Genomic DNA, 20,332 nt, shown 5'->3' with positions numbered 1-20,332 from the left:
ATGAAGGAGACTCCAGAGAGAATTTGCAAGCAAAAAAAATGAAAATGAGAATTGAACCTCTATTTATAGTGAGGAGGAGGAAGATGAAGAGACACATCCAACGGTTAGAAATCAAGCAACGCAACGGTTGAGATTTGGTATATGAAAGGTCACGATCCAACGACCTGCGATGAACAGACACAACGGTTGAGATTGAGAAGGCTCAAGATCTCAATCGAACGGTCTACGATCGGGTATCTCAATGGCTGAGATTGTGTAACCGTTGGCATATCAGGAGCTGCAATAAAGGTGAATTAATACAATGGTTGGGAGTTACAAACCACAACTTTTAAGAAGACTTTAGAGAAATGATGGCAATCATTCAAGACGACGCTTTGAAATTTCTCCAGAAGAAGAAGACTTTCTAAAAAGCCTGAGAATAACATTCCATATGTTCGAGAAGTCAATCGCACGGAATGGGGGGCTCTGTCGTGGAGAACAAGAGTCCCAAGTGACCCCCTCGGGAGAGATACACACCCCACTCTGGCTTGGTGTATCTCTTCCTTCATAAAGGTCCCGAGTGCCCCCCCCCCTCGGGAGAGATACACACCCCATTCTGGCTGGTGTATCTCTTCCTTCATAAAGGTCCCAAGTTCCCCCCTCGAGAGAGATACACACGCCACTTGGGCTGGTGTATCTCTTCGTTGGAAAGCCACGCTCGAAGCAAGTTCCAGAAGACCTTCTGGACTATGTCAAAGAGAGTTAGTTACAGATAACTACTCAGTAAGGTCGTTCCGAGAATTGGGGAGATGAGTCATCAGATAACGGCTCTATCTGGTCCAACAAAGAAGGAGCCGTTGTTCCAGATATTCCACTCACTCCTCAACTGTCGATCCGAAACTCAAGGAAGCGCCGCCTCTAGGTAACCTCTATATAAACCCACCTCCTACATGGGGAAAGGTACGAGAAATCATCTGATAAATTATTCATTACGTTCTTGAGAACTCTCTCAAGAACTCTTATTGTTGCCTAGGCTGACTTGGGCGTCGGAGGCGGTTCCCGACCAAAACTTTGCCGGACCGTTCCTGTTTTCTTTGTGAGTGCAGGCATCTTGGCTATTCCGACTTGGCTGAAGAGCTCTTAAGGAGGTCATCTCAATATCCGGCCCTCGAAGAAGTTCTAGACGCAACAATACATAGGTCACAAATAGAATGGTAAACCAAAAGAACAATGACCTATGTATGCACTTGCGGAATTGCTGCTCATACATTGTTAGGAGAGAACATAATGCTCCCCGTTCCGGGAGATAATCCACACTCGGGTTTTTCTAGGGTCTTGTTTGGGTCGTGCGCATTAAATGCGCAGGACCATCAAGCCACACATTTCGGGTGGTTAGATCGAAATTTCGGCTTGACGTTAATGCGCATGACATAAGCTTTTTCTGATTTTTTATATAATGGAGATAGAGATATTATATAATATAAGATAGGTTTTGTCTCTGGCCCGCTGGCCCTAAGAAAATTTGAACTCTGACCTCTTACTCAAAGTTTTTTTTTTTTCTTCCAAAACCACCCCTAGGGATTAAGAAAAGATAGAATTTACTCGTCTTATAAGCATCACTCCTCAGTTGGAACCCTTGTAGACCATCCTATATAAAATGCTCATTGTGGTTTAATAGAAACCAACCGTAGAGATTTGAAATCCAAACACAAGATTCACTACTCAGTGGGATATAAGTAAAGAAAGACAAAAAGGGCACAACAGACCATGTGTGGAGAGAGACGAAGGAACTGGAGTAGAATATACCTCACGAGTGAGTTTTGGGTGTTTTTTTTTTAGGCTAATTTTAATGGATTTTTATCAGCTCCAGTTTTGTCAGGCTCCAGTTTCCTCCTGTAAGCCTTTAGATCTTTGACCCATGTATTATTCTAATCGTAAGGTAAAACTTCAACTATCTCTTATCGACTTTAACCAAGGTTACTGTCTTCCTACTCAGGTATATTGAAGAAGAAAAAAATTACTCTTTACACTGCCATAATTTTCTCTCCTCTCTTGTCGTTTTTTCTAAGGGTGTCAACTATGGACCGGTACCATATAACTATACTGATCGTGCTGAGTCTGGATCTGCAATCCCGTCGGGGAGCACTTTGTGCTGCTCGACAGCTTACCACCACAAAAAACAGGGGGGGCCAGGGGTGGTGATGGGAGGGTTTTTCTTTCTTTTTTTTTTTTAATATTTTTCAGGTGGGGCCCACCATTTTTTGTGGTGGAAAAACCATCGGAGAGCACAAAGTGCTCTTGTCGGGGGTGATGATCCGGATTCGATCGTGCCGCCTAGTATCAGACCGAACTGGACCTTTAAAATTCAGTACAGTACGGACCGAAACCGAATTTGGAAATTCGGTTCGGTCTGGTACCGGTTTCAGCTGCACATACCGACGGTAAAGGCTGGAACCGTACCAAATTCGTGTACTGGCGGTATGCACCGCTGGTACCGATTCCCGTACGGAAATTCATGGTTAATATTGTAATTTGTGATTTTGTTCGTTCAGTTTAGTTTGCCCTACCTGCGATTCTTTCCCAATCTCTCATTCACTGCCTTACTCTTCAGACTCTTGAGTCACACTTCAGTGCCTTCACTCATCTCTCATTCTCTTATTCTCTTCGTCTCACTCTCACTCAGTAGATGTAGTACTCTTCATCTCAGATTCGAATTCAAATCCACAAATTTGAATCCAGCGAGATAAGAAGGAGAAGCTCCGGTCCAGAGTTTCTAAACGAATTTCGGGGTAAGTTTCTCAAGATCTCTCTTTTTTTTTTTTTTTTTGATAAATTTCTCAAGATCTCTGTTAAGTGTTAATCTATCCTTTTCTTGATTTCGAATTTGTTTCTCTGATTAATCTCTTGACGCGTTGTTGATCCCAAATTGTTCGAGGAAGATATTGGGCTCTTACAAATTATAGAATTTTCTTGAATGTGATATACAGTTCCTTTGTGAAGAATTATGCAGTAAGGCTTCAATTGCAATCAGATTCTCGGCGAAGGGCTGCGGTTACAGAGTTTGTGAGACTACAGACAGCTGAGATTGCAGGTTAACGGTGAGCAACCCAATTGTACAGTAAGTCAAGAAATTGCCAGTAACAGCAATGACCTGTAGCAGCCAGAATAAACAGGCTTTTGAAAACATAGTTGCAAATTTTGGCCAATCTAATTATAGAAAAGAATTCGCTAGTTTTATTTCTGATAAACAATTGCTGTTCTTGGTTTTATCAAGGTCCTGTCTATAGTTGTATGTTACTTCCTGACATGATAAAAAATTCGAGGGAAACTCAAGTTTCGACCAGGTGAAAATGGGAAACTTAGGTGGAAACTGGGAAATTTCGAGGAAACCGAGGACTTTTCCGTACAAGTTTCGACAGGTTTTAAAGAGTATTTTGGGGTGGGATCCTGTATTTAAGCTAATTAGAGTATAAAGAATACATTTGTAGTATTTTGCTAAAAAAATCAATGTAGATATGTCATTCAATGTACATAACATCAATGTAGAGTTGTCCAAAAAGTACATTATAAACTTAACTACTTAAGCTCATAACATTCAATATATAATTTCTAACTTCAAAATAGTTGACAATAAAAGGGAAATACAACTTAGTGTTAAGAGGAGTGCCAAGAGTGGATTCATCTTGTGAGCTGAGTAGTACTATGCTTGTAACATCCTCTCCTCCAACCAACGAACATAGACATCCCTTGACATTTTATGCATATGGTTGTCAAGTTAATCGACAACTGTAACTTTATGAGTTTGGTCATCAATATGCTTAAAATAACCAACTTGAGGGAATACGCACTTTGGATAGGGAAGTCCTGATGGAGGGGGTATTTGTCATGGTATTTGGGGAAACATGAAATAAACAAAAAAATTGAAAATTTGGGAAAGCTACAAAATTTACAGGAAAAAGTCCCGAGTTTCCCCGAAATTTCCCAGGTTTCCATGAAATTTCCTAGGTTTCCACGAAATTTCCCAAGTTTCCCACGAAATTTGGGAATTTTGTTCCTCATGAACCAGCTGGTCCAACTGGGTTGAACCAAGTTTTGACAGGTTTCGAGGTTTCGACAAGTTTCGACGGAATTTCGACAGTTTCGATCGAAATTGAGGACTTTTTTTGGTCCTCATGAGTTTCGTTTCGCATTTTCCAAAATGGGAAATTTCGGTGGAAATTTCGCAAGTTTCGATGGAATTTTGTTCTATGCTTCCTGAGGGGGATATTGTAAATATTGTCTTGTTAATTGAGTTAAATATTGATGTATTCTCATGTGGTTTTGTTTGCCTATGTCTGAAATCATTGGGTTTATTTTCTCTTTTTTGCCTCCTTTTTTCTCCCTCTAATCGTATTTTCTTGTTAATTGGTATTTGGTATTCTCCCTTTTGAATTCTTCCCTGCTCTTCCTTTTCTGGGTTGTTATGTAAAATGTAAGCTGGAACTCACCAAGGAAGCCCATCATCGTCAACTTCAATGGCTCATCTTTAGTTCTCTTCTCTTACAAAAGATTCTCCTCCTATCAGCAAAACCCGTGTCTTGGGTTGGTTCAACTTCAATGTTAGATCAGTGGCTGAACCTTATTTCTTGTAAATTGTAATTTCATTTCAGGTTTGTCTGCTTCTTTTGTTATCTTCGTCCTTGTTTACAATACTTGAATTTAACAGTTTCTCAATCTCATGGGTTGAAAAAGAAATTTCATTTGAGTTTCAAATGACCAGACTTACAGTTTCATGTTTTTTATTTACATGTAGTTATCTGTGGTGAGTGACTTAAATCAAATAACCATGAGTTTGTTAGTCTGGTCATTTGGTGACTCAATACTTATAGTTAGTACTCAGTAGTTATTTTGATTGGTGCGTGAAATTGATTTTGTAACAAAACCGTACCGGACTATTTTGCCAAATACCAAAACCGTACCGTACCGTTTAAATTCGGTACGGTACGGTACGGTTCTGTTTTCGGTATTCAAAGTTGGTACCATACCGAAAACGTACCGAATTACTGAAACCATACCAATTGACACCCTTAGTTGTTTATTATGCTAATTTTTTCCTTTCTTCGTTGTCTTCCTTTCTCATCTATGCTATTTCTCTGAAATAAGATTAAAACTTTTAAGCCAAAAATTTCATGGCTTTAGAAGGCTAATCTTTCATTCTTCACGGCAATCAACATTTTTACACCTTATGAATCACCCACCACCAAGTATTTACCTTTTCCTTTCATTATTAAAGACTTGGAACAGAGAAATTGAAAACAAACAGTAGACGCAAGAGAAGTGTATTAGGAGGAAGACAATAGGTTGAAGAAAGCAAAAACAGGGTTTGAGCTGTCTAGGAACAGAGAAATTGAAAACAAAAAGTAGAGGCAAGAGAAGATTATTAGTAGGAAGACAATAGGTTGAAGAAAGCAAAAATAGGGTTTGAGCTGATGAAGTAGTTGACAAGAGCATTTAAAGATGGTAAGACCTGAAAATTGCATGTTTTGCAAGACAATTTTTATGTCGTTTTCTTCATTTTTTTTCCTTCCTCAGTCAGATTCAAGGGGATTTCAAGAAGACGATATGTTTAAGAAAATAAAAACAAGATTTGCGGGTGCAGGCTAAGGCGATTTGAAGGGAAGGAGCTCATAGAACTCCCAAAACCCTTCTTCCAAACTAAGAAGAGAAACCAATACCTCTATTTTTGTTGTAATTTTTCATGTTCCTTTCTCTTTCAGATCTTCTAACACTACTAGCAGACGCGAGAAAGAAAGAAGACGAAAGACTAAAACGAGGGTTGGAAGACAGAAGAAAGAGAAAATCAAGAAGACGATATGTTTAAGAAAATAAAAACAAGATTTGCGGGTTGCAAGGCTAAGGCGATTTGAAGGGAAGGAGTTCAGAGAACTCTCAAAACCCTTATTCCAAACTAAGAAGAGAAACCAAGACCTCTATTTTTGTTGCAATCTTTAATGTTCCTTTCTCTTTCAGGTCTTCTAACACTACTAGCAGACGCAAGAAAGAAAGAAGACGAAAGACTCAAGGCCCACTCTGAAATTTTAATTCCTCAGAGTGGGCCCTTGGATTTTTTACGCGTGTGTTATTTTAATCGTATGGTAGAAATTTAATTACCCACTTAACCCTTTCTAACCAAGGTTACCGTTGTCATAATTTTCTCTCTTCTGTCTTCCAACCTCGCCTTGAGTCTTTTGTCTTCTTTCTTTCTCGCGTCTGCTAGTAGTGTTAGAAGACCTGAAAGAGAAAGGAACATTAAAGATTGCAACAAAAATAGAGGTCTTGGTTTCTCTTCTTAGTTTGGAATAAGGGTTTTGAGAGTTCTCTGAACTCCTTCCCTTCAAATCGCCTTAGCCTTGCAACCCACAAATCTTGTTTTTATTTTCTTAAACATATCGTCTTCTTGATTTTCTCTCCCTTCTGTCTTCCAACCCTCGCCTTAGTCTTTCGTCTTCTTTCTTTCTCGCGTCTGCTAGTAGTGTTAGAAGATCTGAAAGAGAAAGGAACATGAAAGATTACAACAAAAATAGAGGTATTGGTTTCTCTTCTTAGTTTGGAAGAAGGGTTTTGGGAGTTCTATGAGCTCCTTCCCTTCAAATTGCCTTAGCCTTGCAACTCGCAAATCTTGTTTTTATTTTCTTAAACATATCGTCTTCTTGAAATCCCCTTGAATCTGACTGAGGAAGGAAAAAAAATGAAGAAAACGACATAAAAATTGTCTTGCAAAACATGCAATTTTCAGCTCTTACCATCTTTAAATGCTCTTGTCAACTACTTCATCAGCTCAAACCTTATTTTTGCTTTCTTCAACCTATTGTCTTCCTACTAATAATCTTCTCTTGCCTCTACTTTTTGTTTTCAATTTCTCTGTTCCTAGACAGCTCAAACCCTGTTTTTGCTTTCTTCAACCTATTGTCTTCCTCCTAATACACTTCTCTTGCGTCTACTGTTTGTTTTCAATTTCTCTGTTCCAAGTCTTTAATAATGAAGGGAAAAGGTAAATACTTGGTGGTGGGTGATTCATAAGGTGTAAAAATGTTGATTGCCGTGAAGAATGAAAGATTAGCCTTCTAAAGCCATGAAATTTTTGGCTTAAAAGTCTTAATCTTATTTCAGAGAAATAGCATAGATGAGAAAGGAAGACAACGAAGAAAGGAAAAAATTAGCATAATTTAACTGAGAGAGAGAGGGAGGTGTCATCCTCTCCTTCTCTCTCTCCCCTCCCTCTCTCTCCCACCTACGTGGTACTATTCTCACAAAAGGGGGCATGCATGAGGTGTTAATCATATATCATATGTTAGGTTTTAAGGTATGAGAGGGAAGAGAGAATGAAGGGAAAAGTGATATTTGCGGGGAAACAGAGAGAGGTAAGTGAGAGAACAGAGAGTGGAGAGAAAAGAGAAGAGGATTAGGGAGGAGAGAGAAGAAGTGGAGAAGTAAGAGAAGGAGAAGAAGCCATTAAAGGCCTTGAGGAGAGAGAATTGAAAAAGAGAAAAGAAAGAGAAAGAGAATAACCGTGTGTTTGCAGAATATTAAAGGAAGAGAGAGAAGAAGAATAGAAGAGAGGAGAGGAGTGGAGAGAAGAGAAGAGGAGAGAGGAGTGGAGAGAGAGAAGAGAAAGACAAGAGAGCAGAAAGAAGAAAACCGTGGGGAGGAGAGAGAAAATAATAAAAAAAGGAGGAAAATCTCCTGTTGGTTCTCTCGTATTTAAAATAGCCAGTAATTGTTCGGAGTACAGGAGGGAGAGCGGATTTTTAACTGAACCAAGGTCAAAACACACACATGGAACAGAGATATGTAAGTGATATTGATCAACCTATGTATGTTAAGTGGGTGATTCCCTTTATTAGACATGTAGCATTTATATAATAGCATGAAATCTGTTTTGTTTATTTGTTGATGCAATTTATGGAAAGTGCGTGATATATGCCTTTGTGTATTGAACAAAAATGCATGATATTGGATGACAGATTAATGACTTGATTGAACTGCTTGAATTGGAATGCTGATAGTATTCTCGAACTGTTAATTATGAATTTGAAATGATTTTTATGCTTATCAGATGTGGAATTATTATGCTCTCATATTTAAATGATTGAATTGCATGAACAGTGTTCAGATGAGACTGAATGATGATTGAAATGAAAAATGTACATTGAAATAGACAGAGCATGGTAATGCTACTGAAATTGAATATAAAAAGAGTAAAAGAAAAAGAAATAAAATGTTAAAGGCTTCTGTAAGTCCTGGTACTTATGTACCCAAATGGGAGGGCATGAAGCAAGACTGAAAAGTGGAAAGAAAAGAAAGGAAATAATAAGAATAAAGAAAGAAAGAAAATGTAATGGCTTCTGTAAGTCCTGGTACTTAATGTACCCAAATGGGAGGGCATGAAGCGAGACTGAAAAGTGAAAAGAATAAAATGTTAATGGCTTCTGTAAGTTCTGGTACTTATGTACCCAAATGGGAGGGCATGAAGCGAGACTGAAAAGTGGAAAGATTTACTAGACTGATGATGGCCTTCTGTAGAGAACACTTGGCCTGGTGCCTAAAGACTGAAAGAAAATCTCTTCATGAGAACCTCTAAGACTGAGATTGAGACTAATGCCACTTGTGTGGTTTAGACTGATGGTGCTCTCTCTACAGGTAGCGCTTAGGTCTGGTTTAATAATGAAAAGGAAAAAGGAAAATGAAAAGGAAATTGGAATACATGATGTTATATGACAGTGATGTGATGATTGATACATGATGCATTGCTTGACTTACTTACATGGTTGTCTATATTGTTTACTGGGCCGCAAAGCTCACTATTGAAAATGTTGACAGGTCCTCAGATACGTGATAAAGGAAAAGGTGCTGCCACCTGACAGTACCTTTTAAAGTTGAAGATGGAAACCTTTTTCTTTTGTTGCAACTGATGTGGTTTAACTGAACTGTAAATGTATATATTTCTTTGAGACTGTATGTACTATACTAGACGTTGTGGAAAGGTCAAATGTAAACATGACAGGACTTTAGACTGTGTGCATATGTTTATGAGTCAAACTGTCAAACAAGTTGTCTGTTTGTTCTTGAGAATGTTTAGTTTAGCATTTTGTTTTAGTAGTTATAAACAGGTTGATAAAGGAATGAACTGTCACGTGCCCTAGTTAAATGTCCATAATGTGGGCCCCACCAAGCTTGTGAAAACTGGGGTTGTGACAAATTTCTCCAAAGTTCTTTTCTTGGACCGAGATTATAGCTATAAATTGACATATTTTGTTTGCAGATTGCAGATTGGGGTGTTATTTCTTGGAGATCTTCAGCAATGAATTTGTTTCAAGCTCTCGTCCAACCATTTCCCTCCACCATAGCTTTGCCGTCTTTACACATGTATACGGTAGACTCATTTTCGTATTTACCCCCTCATGCGTCTTCTGTTAAGACGACACTCTTTTCTTCGTCCCAACAACATCTGGAGAAAATGGTCCCCGAGAGGAATGAAGTTCGTCTTGGATTACCAAGTAAAGGTCGCATGGCTCAAGACACCTTAGATCTTCTCAAGGTACTATTTTTATTGTCTCGATTTGACTTTCGGCGATTGTTTCTTTGGTTTTACTAGATGGCGCTTTTTCATTCTTCTAACATTAGTTTGTTTTGAAAAGGATTGCCAACTCTCAGTCAGGCAGGTGAATCCTCGACAATATGTTGCAGCAATTCCGCAGGTGCGTACATAGGTCATTATTCTTTTGGTTTACCATTCTATTTGTGATGCTTTTTTTTTCCAATAAAATACTCTGTATGCTTGTACTTTTTTCTTAATTGTTTTTGTGTGTGGTGTGGTGGTGGAGGCTTAGTGCGTTCATGTTTGAGTGTGTCTATTTGTTTGTGGCATCTGCAACTCACTTCTGCTGTGATAATCTACTGTCAAATTTATGATGGGGTGGGTCCTTATGTGCATTCCTTTTGCTTTTGTATGATGTTTTCTTAGAAGTACGTTTCACCTATGTTATATAGTATATGTTGGAGATGACACTGTGAATGTTGTTGTGTGATCAACTCCCTTTTGAATATGTACTAATATGCTTTGGGTGTATGTTATTGGTCCTTGTTAGGATTCCATTATGTTAACCAACCCTTTTGCAGCTTTGGTGGCACCTGCCAATATGTTCAGTGTTGGTAGGCTTTGACTGCACTGACGTGATTTGATTCTTTTTATTCATGTTGTTATAATCCATTTTGTATTCTGTCTGTCTATGACTGGGGCATCTTCTGGTCAACTTTTTTCAGGTTAGCTGGATTCAGCTGATGTGTAATGTCATTCTCAATGTGTGGCATTTGTATTTGATGAAAAGATTGCTATGCCATCCTTGGCAGATTCTCATATACGCTTTTAACATTAAACAAAGTGTTTCGCACTTTGACACTGTCTTGTCTATCTAGACCATGTGACCCATGTGGGCACTGCATGAAAACCATTTTTTAACCCCTAATTTGTGCAACAATTAGGATTCTTCTTAAACTAGAGGCAATATTATATTCATATTTGCATATGAGAGTTTAAACAAGAGTTGAAGTAAATTACTCAATTTTTTGACCCATTAAATATTTTAAATGATAAGCGTGTATTGAGTGTTGTAAGCAGTTGTAATTACCATCTTCATGCATGTGTATAATGCAATTGACGTCAATATGCTTAGATTTTTCAAAAGCAATATTATATTCATATTTGCATATGAGAGTTTAAACAAGAGTTGAAGTAAATTACTTAATTTTTTGACACATTAAATATTTTAAATGATAAGCATGTATTGAGTGTTGTAAGCAGTTGTAACTACCATCTTCATGCATGTGTGTAATGCAATTGACGTCAATATGCTTAGATTTTTCAATATTTATTTGTTTAAGGTTTGTGCAGCTTGCAAATTTAGAAGTCTGGTTTCAACGACCCAAGGATATTGTGCGCAAATTGCTGTCAGGTGATTTAGACCTTGGTATTGTGGGTCTAGATATACTAAGTGAATATGGACAGGTAAGCATTAATGTTTTGATATGTTACTTACCAAGCTAGTTTCGTAGACAAAAGAGGTTTTGACCTTCTTCCTTGCTGATATGGCATTTTTTCTTCGACACTTGTAAATCATTTTATATGGAATGTTATACGTGCACCACCTAATTTTGGACCACATTTCATCACCCCATTGAAAAACTATATATAAAATGATAAATGTGGATGCGAAAAATAGGGCTTCTTGCATTCTTCCTGGTTGATTTTGTTTCTTTACTTCCACACTTATAGATCATTTTATATAAAGTTTCTTACATGCAACCCCCTAATTTAGACTGTATTTGATGAACCACCACTGTAATCACTTGAATTCCATGTAATCCCTCATAAAAGAGTCTGGGTTAGCTTTCTGTGTGTCTGCAGCATTATGTGTGTTGGGGAAATTGTTATGCAAACTCCCTGATTTGGATGAATAAACCCAACTAAATGGAGTCAGCTACATGGATCCTTGCACCACAACAACCACCACCACATGCCTTGTGCCAACTAAATGGAGTTGGCTATGTGGATCCTTGCCTTCCCATCAGCTCTATTGGAGGCCATGGTATATACAAAGCCTAAGCATCCATATCCTTTCTCACCACTTCTTCTCCGAAGGTTATCTTAGGTATTCCTCCTAGTTCTTTGAATTCCTTCAATCTGGAGTAGATCACTTCTCCTGATTTGGATAAGTATATGATTGTTAAATTACTAGGCAACCCATACCTCATGGTTTTTAATTACTGCACCAAAGTATCCCTCTCAGATAGAGAGATGAAGCTCAAATTTCTGTGAGTTCGTAAAGATAATATTTGTCAGTTGGTGGCTGATTTATGAGGGAACCCACTTCAGTTTCAAAATCAGCCAAAGTCGACCTTACAAATTTTGGATAATGATTCCCTTTCTAATGGTTTTTCTTAGTATCCTTTTTGGTTACAGAATGGTCACAAATAAAGCGAACACAACAAACAACATGAGGTGGCAACACAAAAGCGGTCTAGAAGGAAATAACATGCAGTAAGAAATACTTCCCTTTAGGACAGATGAAGGCTGTCCGTTAATTAGGTAACATTCAGTTAAACACTGCAACAAGAACAACAACAACAATAAGCCTTGTCCCAACTAAATGGGGCTACATGGATTCTTGCCTTCTAATCAGTTTTGTTTGAGGCCATGCTAGATACAAGGCCTAAGCTATGCATATCCTTCCTCACCACTTCTCTTAGGATTATTTTAGGTCTACCCCTAGCTCTCCTAGTCCCTTCAATCTGGATTATGTCACTTCTCCATATAGGGTCATTTATAGGTCTCCGTTGAACGTGGCCGTGCCACCTTAAACAACTTTCTCAAAGCTTATCACTTATGGGAGCAACTTCCAAACCAATTCTAATATGATCATTCCTTATTCTATCCTTCCTGGTTTTGCCACTCATCCATCTTAGCATCCTCATTTCTGTTACACTGAGTTTATCTATTTTGATTCTTTTTAACAACCCAATACTTTGCATTGTACATCATAACTGGTCGGACAACGGTCTTATAAAATTTTTCTTTAAGCTTTAATGGAATACGTGGATCACACAAGACCCTGGATGCACCTCTCCACTTCATCCACCCTATTTTAACACTACGCCACCCCAAAAAGGTTTTGGCACTCACATTTTAGATAATAAAGAGTGAGTAACCTCCATTAAATGGCAATTCTTCCCTTCTGACATGCCACTTTGTTGAGGGGTGCCAGCATAAGAAGATTGGTACAGAATTCCATGAGAAGTCTAAAGGTGCTGCAAAATATTCTTTCGCATTATCACTGCGAAGAACTTTAACCATAATCCCAAACTAGGTAAGCATTTCAGCAACAAAACCATAGAAAATATTAAATAATTTGAACACAATTTCATTAGATAATGCCAGGTGACCTTGGGATAATTGTCCACTAATGTAACAAAATATGAAAAACCTAAGGTGGATAAAATAGGACATGGTCCCCAAGTATAATGGACCAAAGAAAAAAGTTGATTAGATTCATTATTAAGGCGTGGGAGATAGCTCACACAATGGAGCTTCCAAATTGATAGGCTTCACAAGGTAAAGTAGAAATAGAACAAAAACCTTCATCTAGAAATTTTGTATTTTCTAGTGTAGGATGTCCTAAATGACAATGAATTTGATGTGGGTTGGAGATGCCCGAACAAGCCACAGAGTTGAAGTCTTTAAACAAATATAGTCCCCCAAATGCTCGGTCTCTACCAAACATCTGCTTCATCAAAAGATCTTGAAACAGGCAATAGCTAGGGAAAAAGGTGATAGAACAATTGTAAGTCATAATAAATTTATGAATAGATAATAAGTTAAATTCTCAGTCAGGTGAATACAGAATTGATGATAATAACAAGGAGGGGGTAAGGGTGACAGTTCTTGTGCCTGTGACGTTGGCATGGGACCCATTGGCGAGGGTGACAATGCATGAAGATGGATGGAAAGAAGAGAAGGTACTGAAACTACCTGTCATATGGTTAGATATTCCTGAATCAATAACCAAAGGGTAGGTTGTGGATGAAAGACATGCTGTGGCATTACTTGTTTGGACAAAAGTAGGCATGGATGAATGTGGGTCTGTGACTGAGCTGCCTGAAACTGAGTAAATTGTAGGTTGTCTGCCTTTGATATCTTAACTGTCCAATGCAGTACTTTAGCAATCTATGACTCAGATGGATTTCTATGCAACTTCAAACAGAAATGCTGAATGTGTTCAGGTTTTCCACAAGGATGGCAGGTTTTGGTTGGCCTTGAATTATCAGTACTAGCATTCTTTCTTGTTCCTTGTCCTTCAGAAGAACTATGACTGGGTTTAAAGGTTGCAAGAGCAGATTTATCTTCTGGTGCTGTATCATGAGAGTAATTAAAAGAACTCTTCATGAAATAGAAGACTTACTTATTTATAAGAGTCCTACTTGAAAGAAAAGACTCCTAAGAACTCAAGAACTCGACTAACAAATCAACTAAGACTTTTAGATAAGACTGGACTCCAAAAATTGAATTCCAGCAAATATTTAGGGCTGAAATAGACCAAAGTTATCCCTTTTAGGGTTCAGCCATCCCTAGATGCACCACCTTGGTGAGGCCTTGATAACCCAAACCAGGGTTTCAGCCAGGGGGTCACCCTGGTTCACATCCCAGGTCACCCCTAACCCTCCCTAGGCCCAACCGCAGGCTTCTCTTTTCATCATAGGGTAAGTCTGGGTATCTCTAACATCCCATGATTCTTTGTTATAACCACGCTATACCTTTTGCTGAAATTCGGGCGAAATTTGCCAAATATCTCGCAATTTCGGCGACTTTTCAGCATGATATCGCCGAAATCTAGAGATATTCGCTGACACCAAAATATGCTTCCTGGATATTTTGCTAAAACTGCTTCTTCTCTTCTTTGGCAATGGTGGGATTTTCAGTCCATGATGCCATTTCTTAACTCCAAAGCACAAAACAAGAAAGAAAAAAAGAAAAAAAAAACTCTATGCTCCAAAGATAGGCAAGAAGAGAAGAGAAGAACAGAAGACGAGAAGAGGAGAAGAGAAAGAGGAACACGGCGGACTTCAAAGTTCTTCGTATTCACCTTTGTCATCTTCAACAAGGGTAAACGCCGTTGATGCATCTTACGCCAGACCTTCTTCAATCTTCATCCATGGAGTCTCGAAGTTTCAATGCTTCACTCAAGCAAGATTGATTGTTTAGTCAATCTTGAATAGATAAGGCAGACGTTTATGAGCAAACATTTAATGGCTTAGAAAATGACAAACAATGAAACAACACAAGTGCATGGCTAGGAAAATGACACACAAGTCCTGTTCACACAAATATTTAATGATTTTTTCTGCGTTGGGAGCCGAGTAAGCAGCCCATATGGCCATATCTCAAAATCTAGGCTGACGAGCTCCCTACCTAATCCCTATTAATCATATCATCTTACTCAAGAAACCCATTTAATTTCTCTTTTATGTCAGCGAATTTTGTCTCCATATTGACGAAATCTCGGCAAACTTTCGCTGGTTCACTAGGTTCGCCGAGGAGCGAACTGGCGAAAGTTGTCGAACTTTCGTACCTTGGTTATAACCCTAACATCATGGATCCAATTTTTCCCCAGCCCATTTACGTCTTGTTAACTGAACTTCTGCCAAAACCCTAACCATCCCAAATTTCACACTCAAACCCATCCCATTAATTCCCAGGTTTTTATTTTTTTAATTTTCTGGTTCATGTTAGGACAGGATCTTGGAGTGACCCTAATTTTAGGGAAATAATTGCATATCTCAAAACCCTAAAGTCTAGATTACATTATGGTAGTTAGAAACCCGTAACCAAAATAATGGTCTTCATAGGGATTGAGGATCATGCAGAAGCAATAAAGATGTTGAGATGGATGCATGCCCAGAACCTAAAAGTAGTAACTAAGTATGTTTCAGAAAATTCCCAAGAAAGTTCTCATTAGTCTTCTTTTGATTTCTAGACTGAGGATGTATGGTAGTTCTGTGCTTAGGTTGATCATCATAATATATATTGTCACTAACATTTTTTTTTTCTAACTACTTGAGCAGGGGAATGAAGATTTGATCATAGTTCATGATGCACTTGAGTATGGGGAATGCCGTTTATCTGTTGCAGTGAGTAACTTAATTGCTATTGTGGTTTACAAGAAGTGGCACTGAATCCTACCTATAGCAATCTAGTTTCTACTGTAAAAGTCTAATATATTTTTAATTATTATTTTTTTTTTGTTGGGTAATGAATTTAAGCCTGTTAGTTGTGTCATCATTTTTCAGATTCCTAAGTATGGAATTTTTGAGGATATAAATTCATTGAGCGAGCTAGCCCAAATGTCTCAATGGACTCATGAGAAGCCTTTGCGAGTTGTTACGGGTTTTACTTATGTATGTTATATTGATGACTCTATTATTGTTTTTAATTATCTATTTGTTGTATTTTGATTTATAAATACACTTGCATATTAATCTCAAGTTGGTTGGTGCTCTGTGATCTGATCTTTTCCCATGCCTGCACAGCTGGGTCCTAAGTTCATGAAGGAGAAGGGAGTGAAGCATGTCACTTTTTCAAGTGCAGATGGAGCTTTGGAAGCAGCGCCTGCGGTGAGACTTCTTTTGGCTTTGCTCTATTCATGTGTTATCCTGTGATGTTCTTTATTATTATGCTGCCTTTTATTTAATCATTTCATACTAGTAGTCTAGGAACCATCTCGAAGAGTTTGCAAGCAGTTTTCAATTAAAAAGGTTGCAGCATTTAGTCTCCTTTTAATTTCGCTCAATAGTAGTTTTTTTTGTCCTTTCTTTTTAGATTGTTAAAGTATTGAAGCTCTTTTAAATATTCTGCCTTTTAGCATTTGTACCCAAAAAACACTATGGTTCTTCACTTGACCATCATAGGACTTGCATTCTGCCTTGGTTGCTCTTTCAAGGTAGATTTCCATCTACATTATTTTGATTCGCAAGTTTTCTTTATTATGTCATTTCAGGAAAATTTTATAGTCTCCCAAGTAGGGGGTTTCTTAGACTGGCACAAATATTTGGTACATATTGGGTGGGGCTGAAATTTTGTTGATAGGTAGACACTAGGGTTCTATAGTAGTCAAGTTATAAAGAAAGCAGGGTTTCCTAGGCGGCAAAATAAAGTTGTAGAAATCAAGTGAACAACTAAATTTTTTCTTAAAAGAAGGGGCAGTTGAAAATACCATGGTTATCAAGGCATTGGCCAAGATGTCTAGGCGGGTTTTTGACCCCTAGGTGCTGAGACTTTTTTTAACATGCAAGATTTTGGCTGCTTTATTGCTTAGGTGCTGCCACCTTGTGTGCAATATTGCTGCCTAAGCACTAAATCAGTCACTTTTTGACATTTTGTTCCTTAAATAATTACTCAAACAATTAAATAACTATGTGTAATATATAGGTAAAGGTAAGTCAAGGTTTGAACTTTAAAATATCAGAATTGAGTATCGTATGCAGTTAAGTAATTTATGGAGACATGTTGTTTTATGTCAGAGATGCGTATCGAATGCAGCAAAAAGACCCTTTTTTGGGGTATGAATGGAGCTAATACTGATCATGGTAAAAACAGTCATGAAAATATAATTTTGGTATAAAAGCAATAAAATTAAGTAATATAATGTCGGTAATGATCCCATGCACTAAAAAGTATTGAGATCTCTTCTTCTTTTTGGGGTTTTGTTTTGGGGGGGGGGGGGGTGGGGGGGGAGTTACCAAAGCCTAATTGAAAGTGGCTTTTCCAAAAGTCCAGATCACAAACTTATAATCAACTCTTCTTCCCAATACACTCATTCAATCGACTCTTCTTCTCGGTTCACTCATTCAATGGAGCGGCAGCAACCCTTGCAATAGTAGCCCTCAGCCGTTACGATAGCAGCTGCATCTTTTTTTCACTTGCTTCATTCTCCAACCCTTGTGATTGCAGCTGCAGCTCTGTTCTACACTTGTATGAGAAAACTATGACTCAACTGCTCCTCTTTCCTCTGTTCTGTACTCAACAAGCCAAGGTATTGTTTAAGACTTTAGGCCCTCTTCTTCCGCCCGCCCTCCCCCCCCGCCCCTCTTTTTTTTTTTTTTTTTTTTGGGGGGGGGGGTGGTGGTGGTGGTGGTGGGGTAGGCTGGTGTTCTTTTGTACTTCCTCCTTCACGTAATGTAATGTTAACCTGTTATTTTTCTTAAATTCAGATATACATGCTTTCCTCTTCTTCCTGTATTGCACACCCAAGTAATACTTTTTCGTCTTTTCTTGTTATTCTTTGTTGTTAATCTATTATTCTTGTTCTTCTGTATTGTTAATCTATTATTCTTGTTCTTCTTTATTGTTAATCTATTATACTCTCTGTTTTTGGAATATGTTATGCTATTTTTTCCCCCTTTGTTTTGTATTCTTAATTTTGTATATGGATTATGGGGTATACTGATTTTTTTTTCTTGTTACACCTCCGAGTACTAACTACAATTTTCCTTTCAATTGTTGTTGTAGACTCAATAGTTGCAAATACCAATGGGAGGATCATGTTGTTAATTGCTATTGTATATGTATTGTGATGATATGAACTTATATTTGTCTTTTTATGATAATCTTTCATAATTATGGTTCTTTTTAGAATAAAACTAGATCAATTTTTAGTATACTACTTGTGCCACATAAAGTACTTGTATTAAAAAAATGTATACGAAAACGCCTTGGTTGCCATATTGTCACCTTCCCCAACCTCTTTGGTCGCCTTATCAGCTTGACAACCATGGAGAATACCCCCCAAAAATGGAAACACATGGAAATTTAACATTTGACCAGTCTAACCATGCTCTAGATATTCATTTTATCAAATTTCCTTACCACCCTTCCAAGTAGCAAATCTTGGTGCCAGGCTGTAGAAAACCTCTAGGCTTACTGTTTATAGAGAAATCTTTGCTATTTTAACTATGATTAGAATATTTCAAGAGGGTGTGAAAGGGAAACATAATAATGAATTCATGGCCTAAGTTACATAAAAAATTCACCCCAAGTAAAAAAGATGGGTCACCCTTTCCCTTCAGTTATCCAATTCCACACCCCAAGGAGAAGGTGATTCAATTTGGCAAAACCCAAGTTTGTGCATGCCTTCTTTTCACTTCATGTTTTCTTACCCAAGAGAACGATTTTCATGACTTTTTGTTCATTTGTGATTCTTTTGGTCCTAGATGGGGATAGCAGATGCTATTTTGGATCTTGTGAGCAGTGGAACAACACTGCGTGAAAATAATCTAAAAGAAATTGAAGGTGGAGTTGTTTTAGAAAGCCAGGTATATTCTCTAATCCTTGGAACCCATGTAGTGGTAGAGTCAAACATACAAGAAAGCACCTGAAATCTAGTATTGTATATATTCATTTTTAATGTTGTAACAATTCACACTCACGACTAGAATGTGTACGGCTGTTCTCCAGGCTGTTCTTATTGCGAGCAAGAAATCTCTGACTCACCGTAAAGGTGTTTTAGACATTACTCATGAAGTGCTTGAAAGACTGGAGGCTCATTTGAGAGCAGCTGGTCAATTCACTGTGGGTAGCTTTTGCCACTCAAGATAATTTAATTTTCTCCGTTGCAATTTTCTGTGTTTGCTTATGCTTTTAATGGCAGGTAGTTGCTAACATGAGGGGAACTAGTGAAGAGGAAGTGGCTAAAAGAATTGTAAACCAGACATCATTAACTGGGTTGCAGGTGAGGTTTCAAAATTGAAGATACTAAACATGCTCCACCCCTCCTTTCTCCCCTTACCCTTCAGTTGTTCACACTTACATTTTTGGTCTAGTCTGTTTGTCCTACTTGGAGGGCAGCATTAATTATTCAAGAGATGCTTCTTTATGTGCTTTTGAATCTACTCTTATGACAAAATTGAGGACAAAAACTAATAATTGTCTAGATGTCCTTTGTCTATTATGACTTTGTTTCTCTGATGTAATACATATATGCAGGGACCTACCATAAGTCCAGTCTTTTGTAAACGTGATGGTAAAGTTGTTGTAGACTATTATGCGATCGTCATTTGTGTTCCAAAGAAGGAACTCTACAAAGCCGTTCAGCAGCTGAGAACCGTAAGAGAGACTCATTTTACTTTTAATATATCTACTTACTATTTGCCAATGCAGAGCTGTTCTAGTGGTGAAACCAACACCTCTTAGTGAAGTGGTTGTGGGTTCAACTCGTGCTAAGGCATATTAATATCCCCAGTATTAATAAAAACAAAAATGAAGCCCCTTTGTACCCAAAAAAAAAAATATCTACTTACTATTTTTATAGCTGTTTGTTAACCTGGATCACATAATGGAGGGAACAATACTAGTCCTTATGTCTTGTGTCATACATCAGTAATCGTGTCTGTGTCGGAGTCGTCAGTTTAAGTTTCACATTCTTGTCTCATTTTTGAAGGAATTTTTCAAGCTTCTTGATTCAGTTGCATCCCCTGGCCTCACTTGTGTAGGTTGGAGGCAGTGGAGTTTTGGTTTCTCCTCTGACTTATATTTTTGATGAAGAACCTCCAAGGTGGCGTGCACTTCTTACAAAGCTTGGGCTTTGATCTCTAGGAGATGTGCTACTGCTGTAGATGCACATTCTATTTTAGTTTTAGTGCTAAGTGTTTTCAGTTGAATGCTTTGGAGGATGACCAACAGTTCATTAGAGACATTTTATTTATCCCATTTGTACGGGTTGGACATCGCTATTATTGGTAGCCAGAGGTTTTATACTTCTCTGCATCA

General features: G+C 38.0%; 1 protein-coding gene across 4 annotated transcripts; it reads left to right on the top strand.

Moving 5' to 3' along the window:
- The first annotated feature begins 2,547 nt into the window (after window positions 1-2,547).
- Window positions 2,548-20,319, top strand: LOC148999226 (ATP phosphoribosyltransferase 2, chloroplastic-like). Of its 4 annotated transcripts, none has more exons than XM_089141355.1 (13): window positions 2,548-2,768; window positions 2,967-3,077; window positions 9,288-9,556; window positions 9,657-9,716; window positions 10,910-11,023; window positions 15,634-15,699; window positions 15,859-15,966; window positions 16,099-16,182; window positions 18,778-18,879; window positions 19,022-19,135; window positions 19,215-19,295; window positions 19,550-19,669; window positions 20,056-20,319. In XM_089141355.1, the coding sequence occupies exons 3-13, from the start codon at window positions 9,320-9,322 to the stop codon at window positions 20,149-20,151; spliced, it is 1,182 nt and encodes a 393-aa protein (XP_088997481.1). In that variant the 5' UTR covers window positions 2,548-2,768; window positions 2,967-3,077; window positions 9,288-9,319; the 3' UTR covers window positions 20,152-20,319. The 4 variants fall into 4 exon arrangements, with proteins under 4 accessions (XP_088997481.1, XP_088997480.1, XP_088997483.1 ...); XM_089141354.1 differs by having other exon boundaries at window positions 9,281-9,556; XM_089141357.1 differs by having other exon boundaries at window positions 2,967-3,097.
- Window positions 20,320-20,332: the final 13 nt, after the last annotated feature.

Source organism: Hakea prostrata, unplaced genomic scaffold (assembly GCF_041222555.1).
Source record: "Hakea prostrata isolate BN-2017 unplaced genomic scaffold, UWA_Hpros_2 contig_22, whole genome shotgun sequence".
Classification (NCBI taxonomy): domain Eukaryota; kingdom Viridiplantae; phylum Streptophyta; class Magnoliopsida; order Proteales; family Proteaceae; genus Hakea; species Hakea prostrata.
The sequence above is the reverse complement of the archived record's forward strand: the minus strand, read 5'-3'. Positions and strand labels throughout refer to the sequence as shown.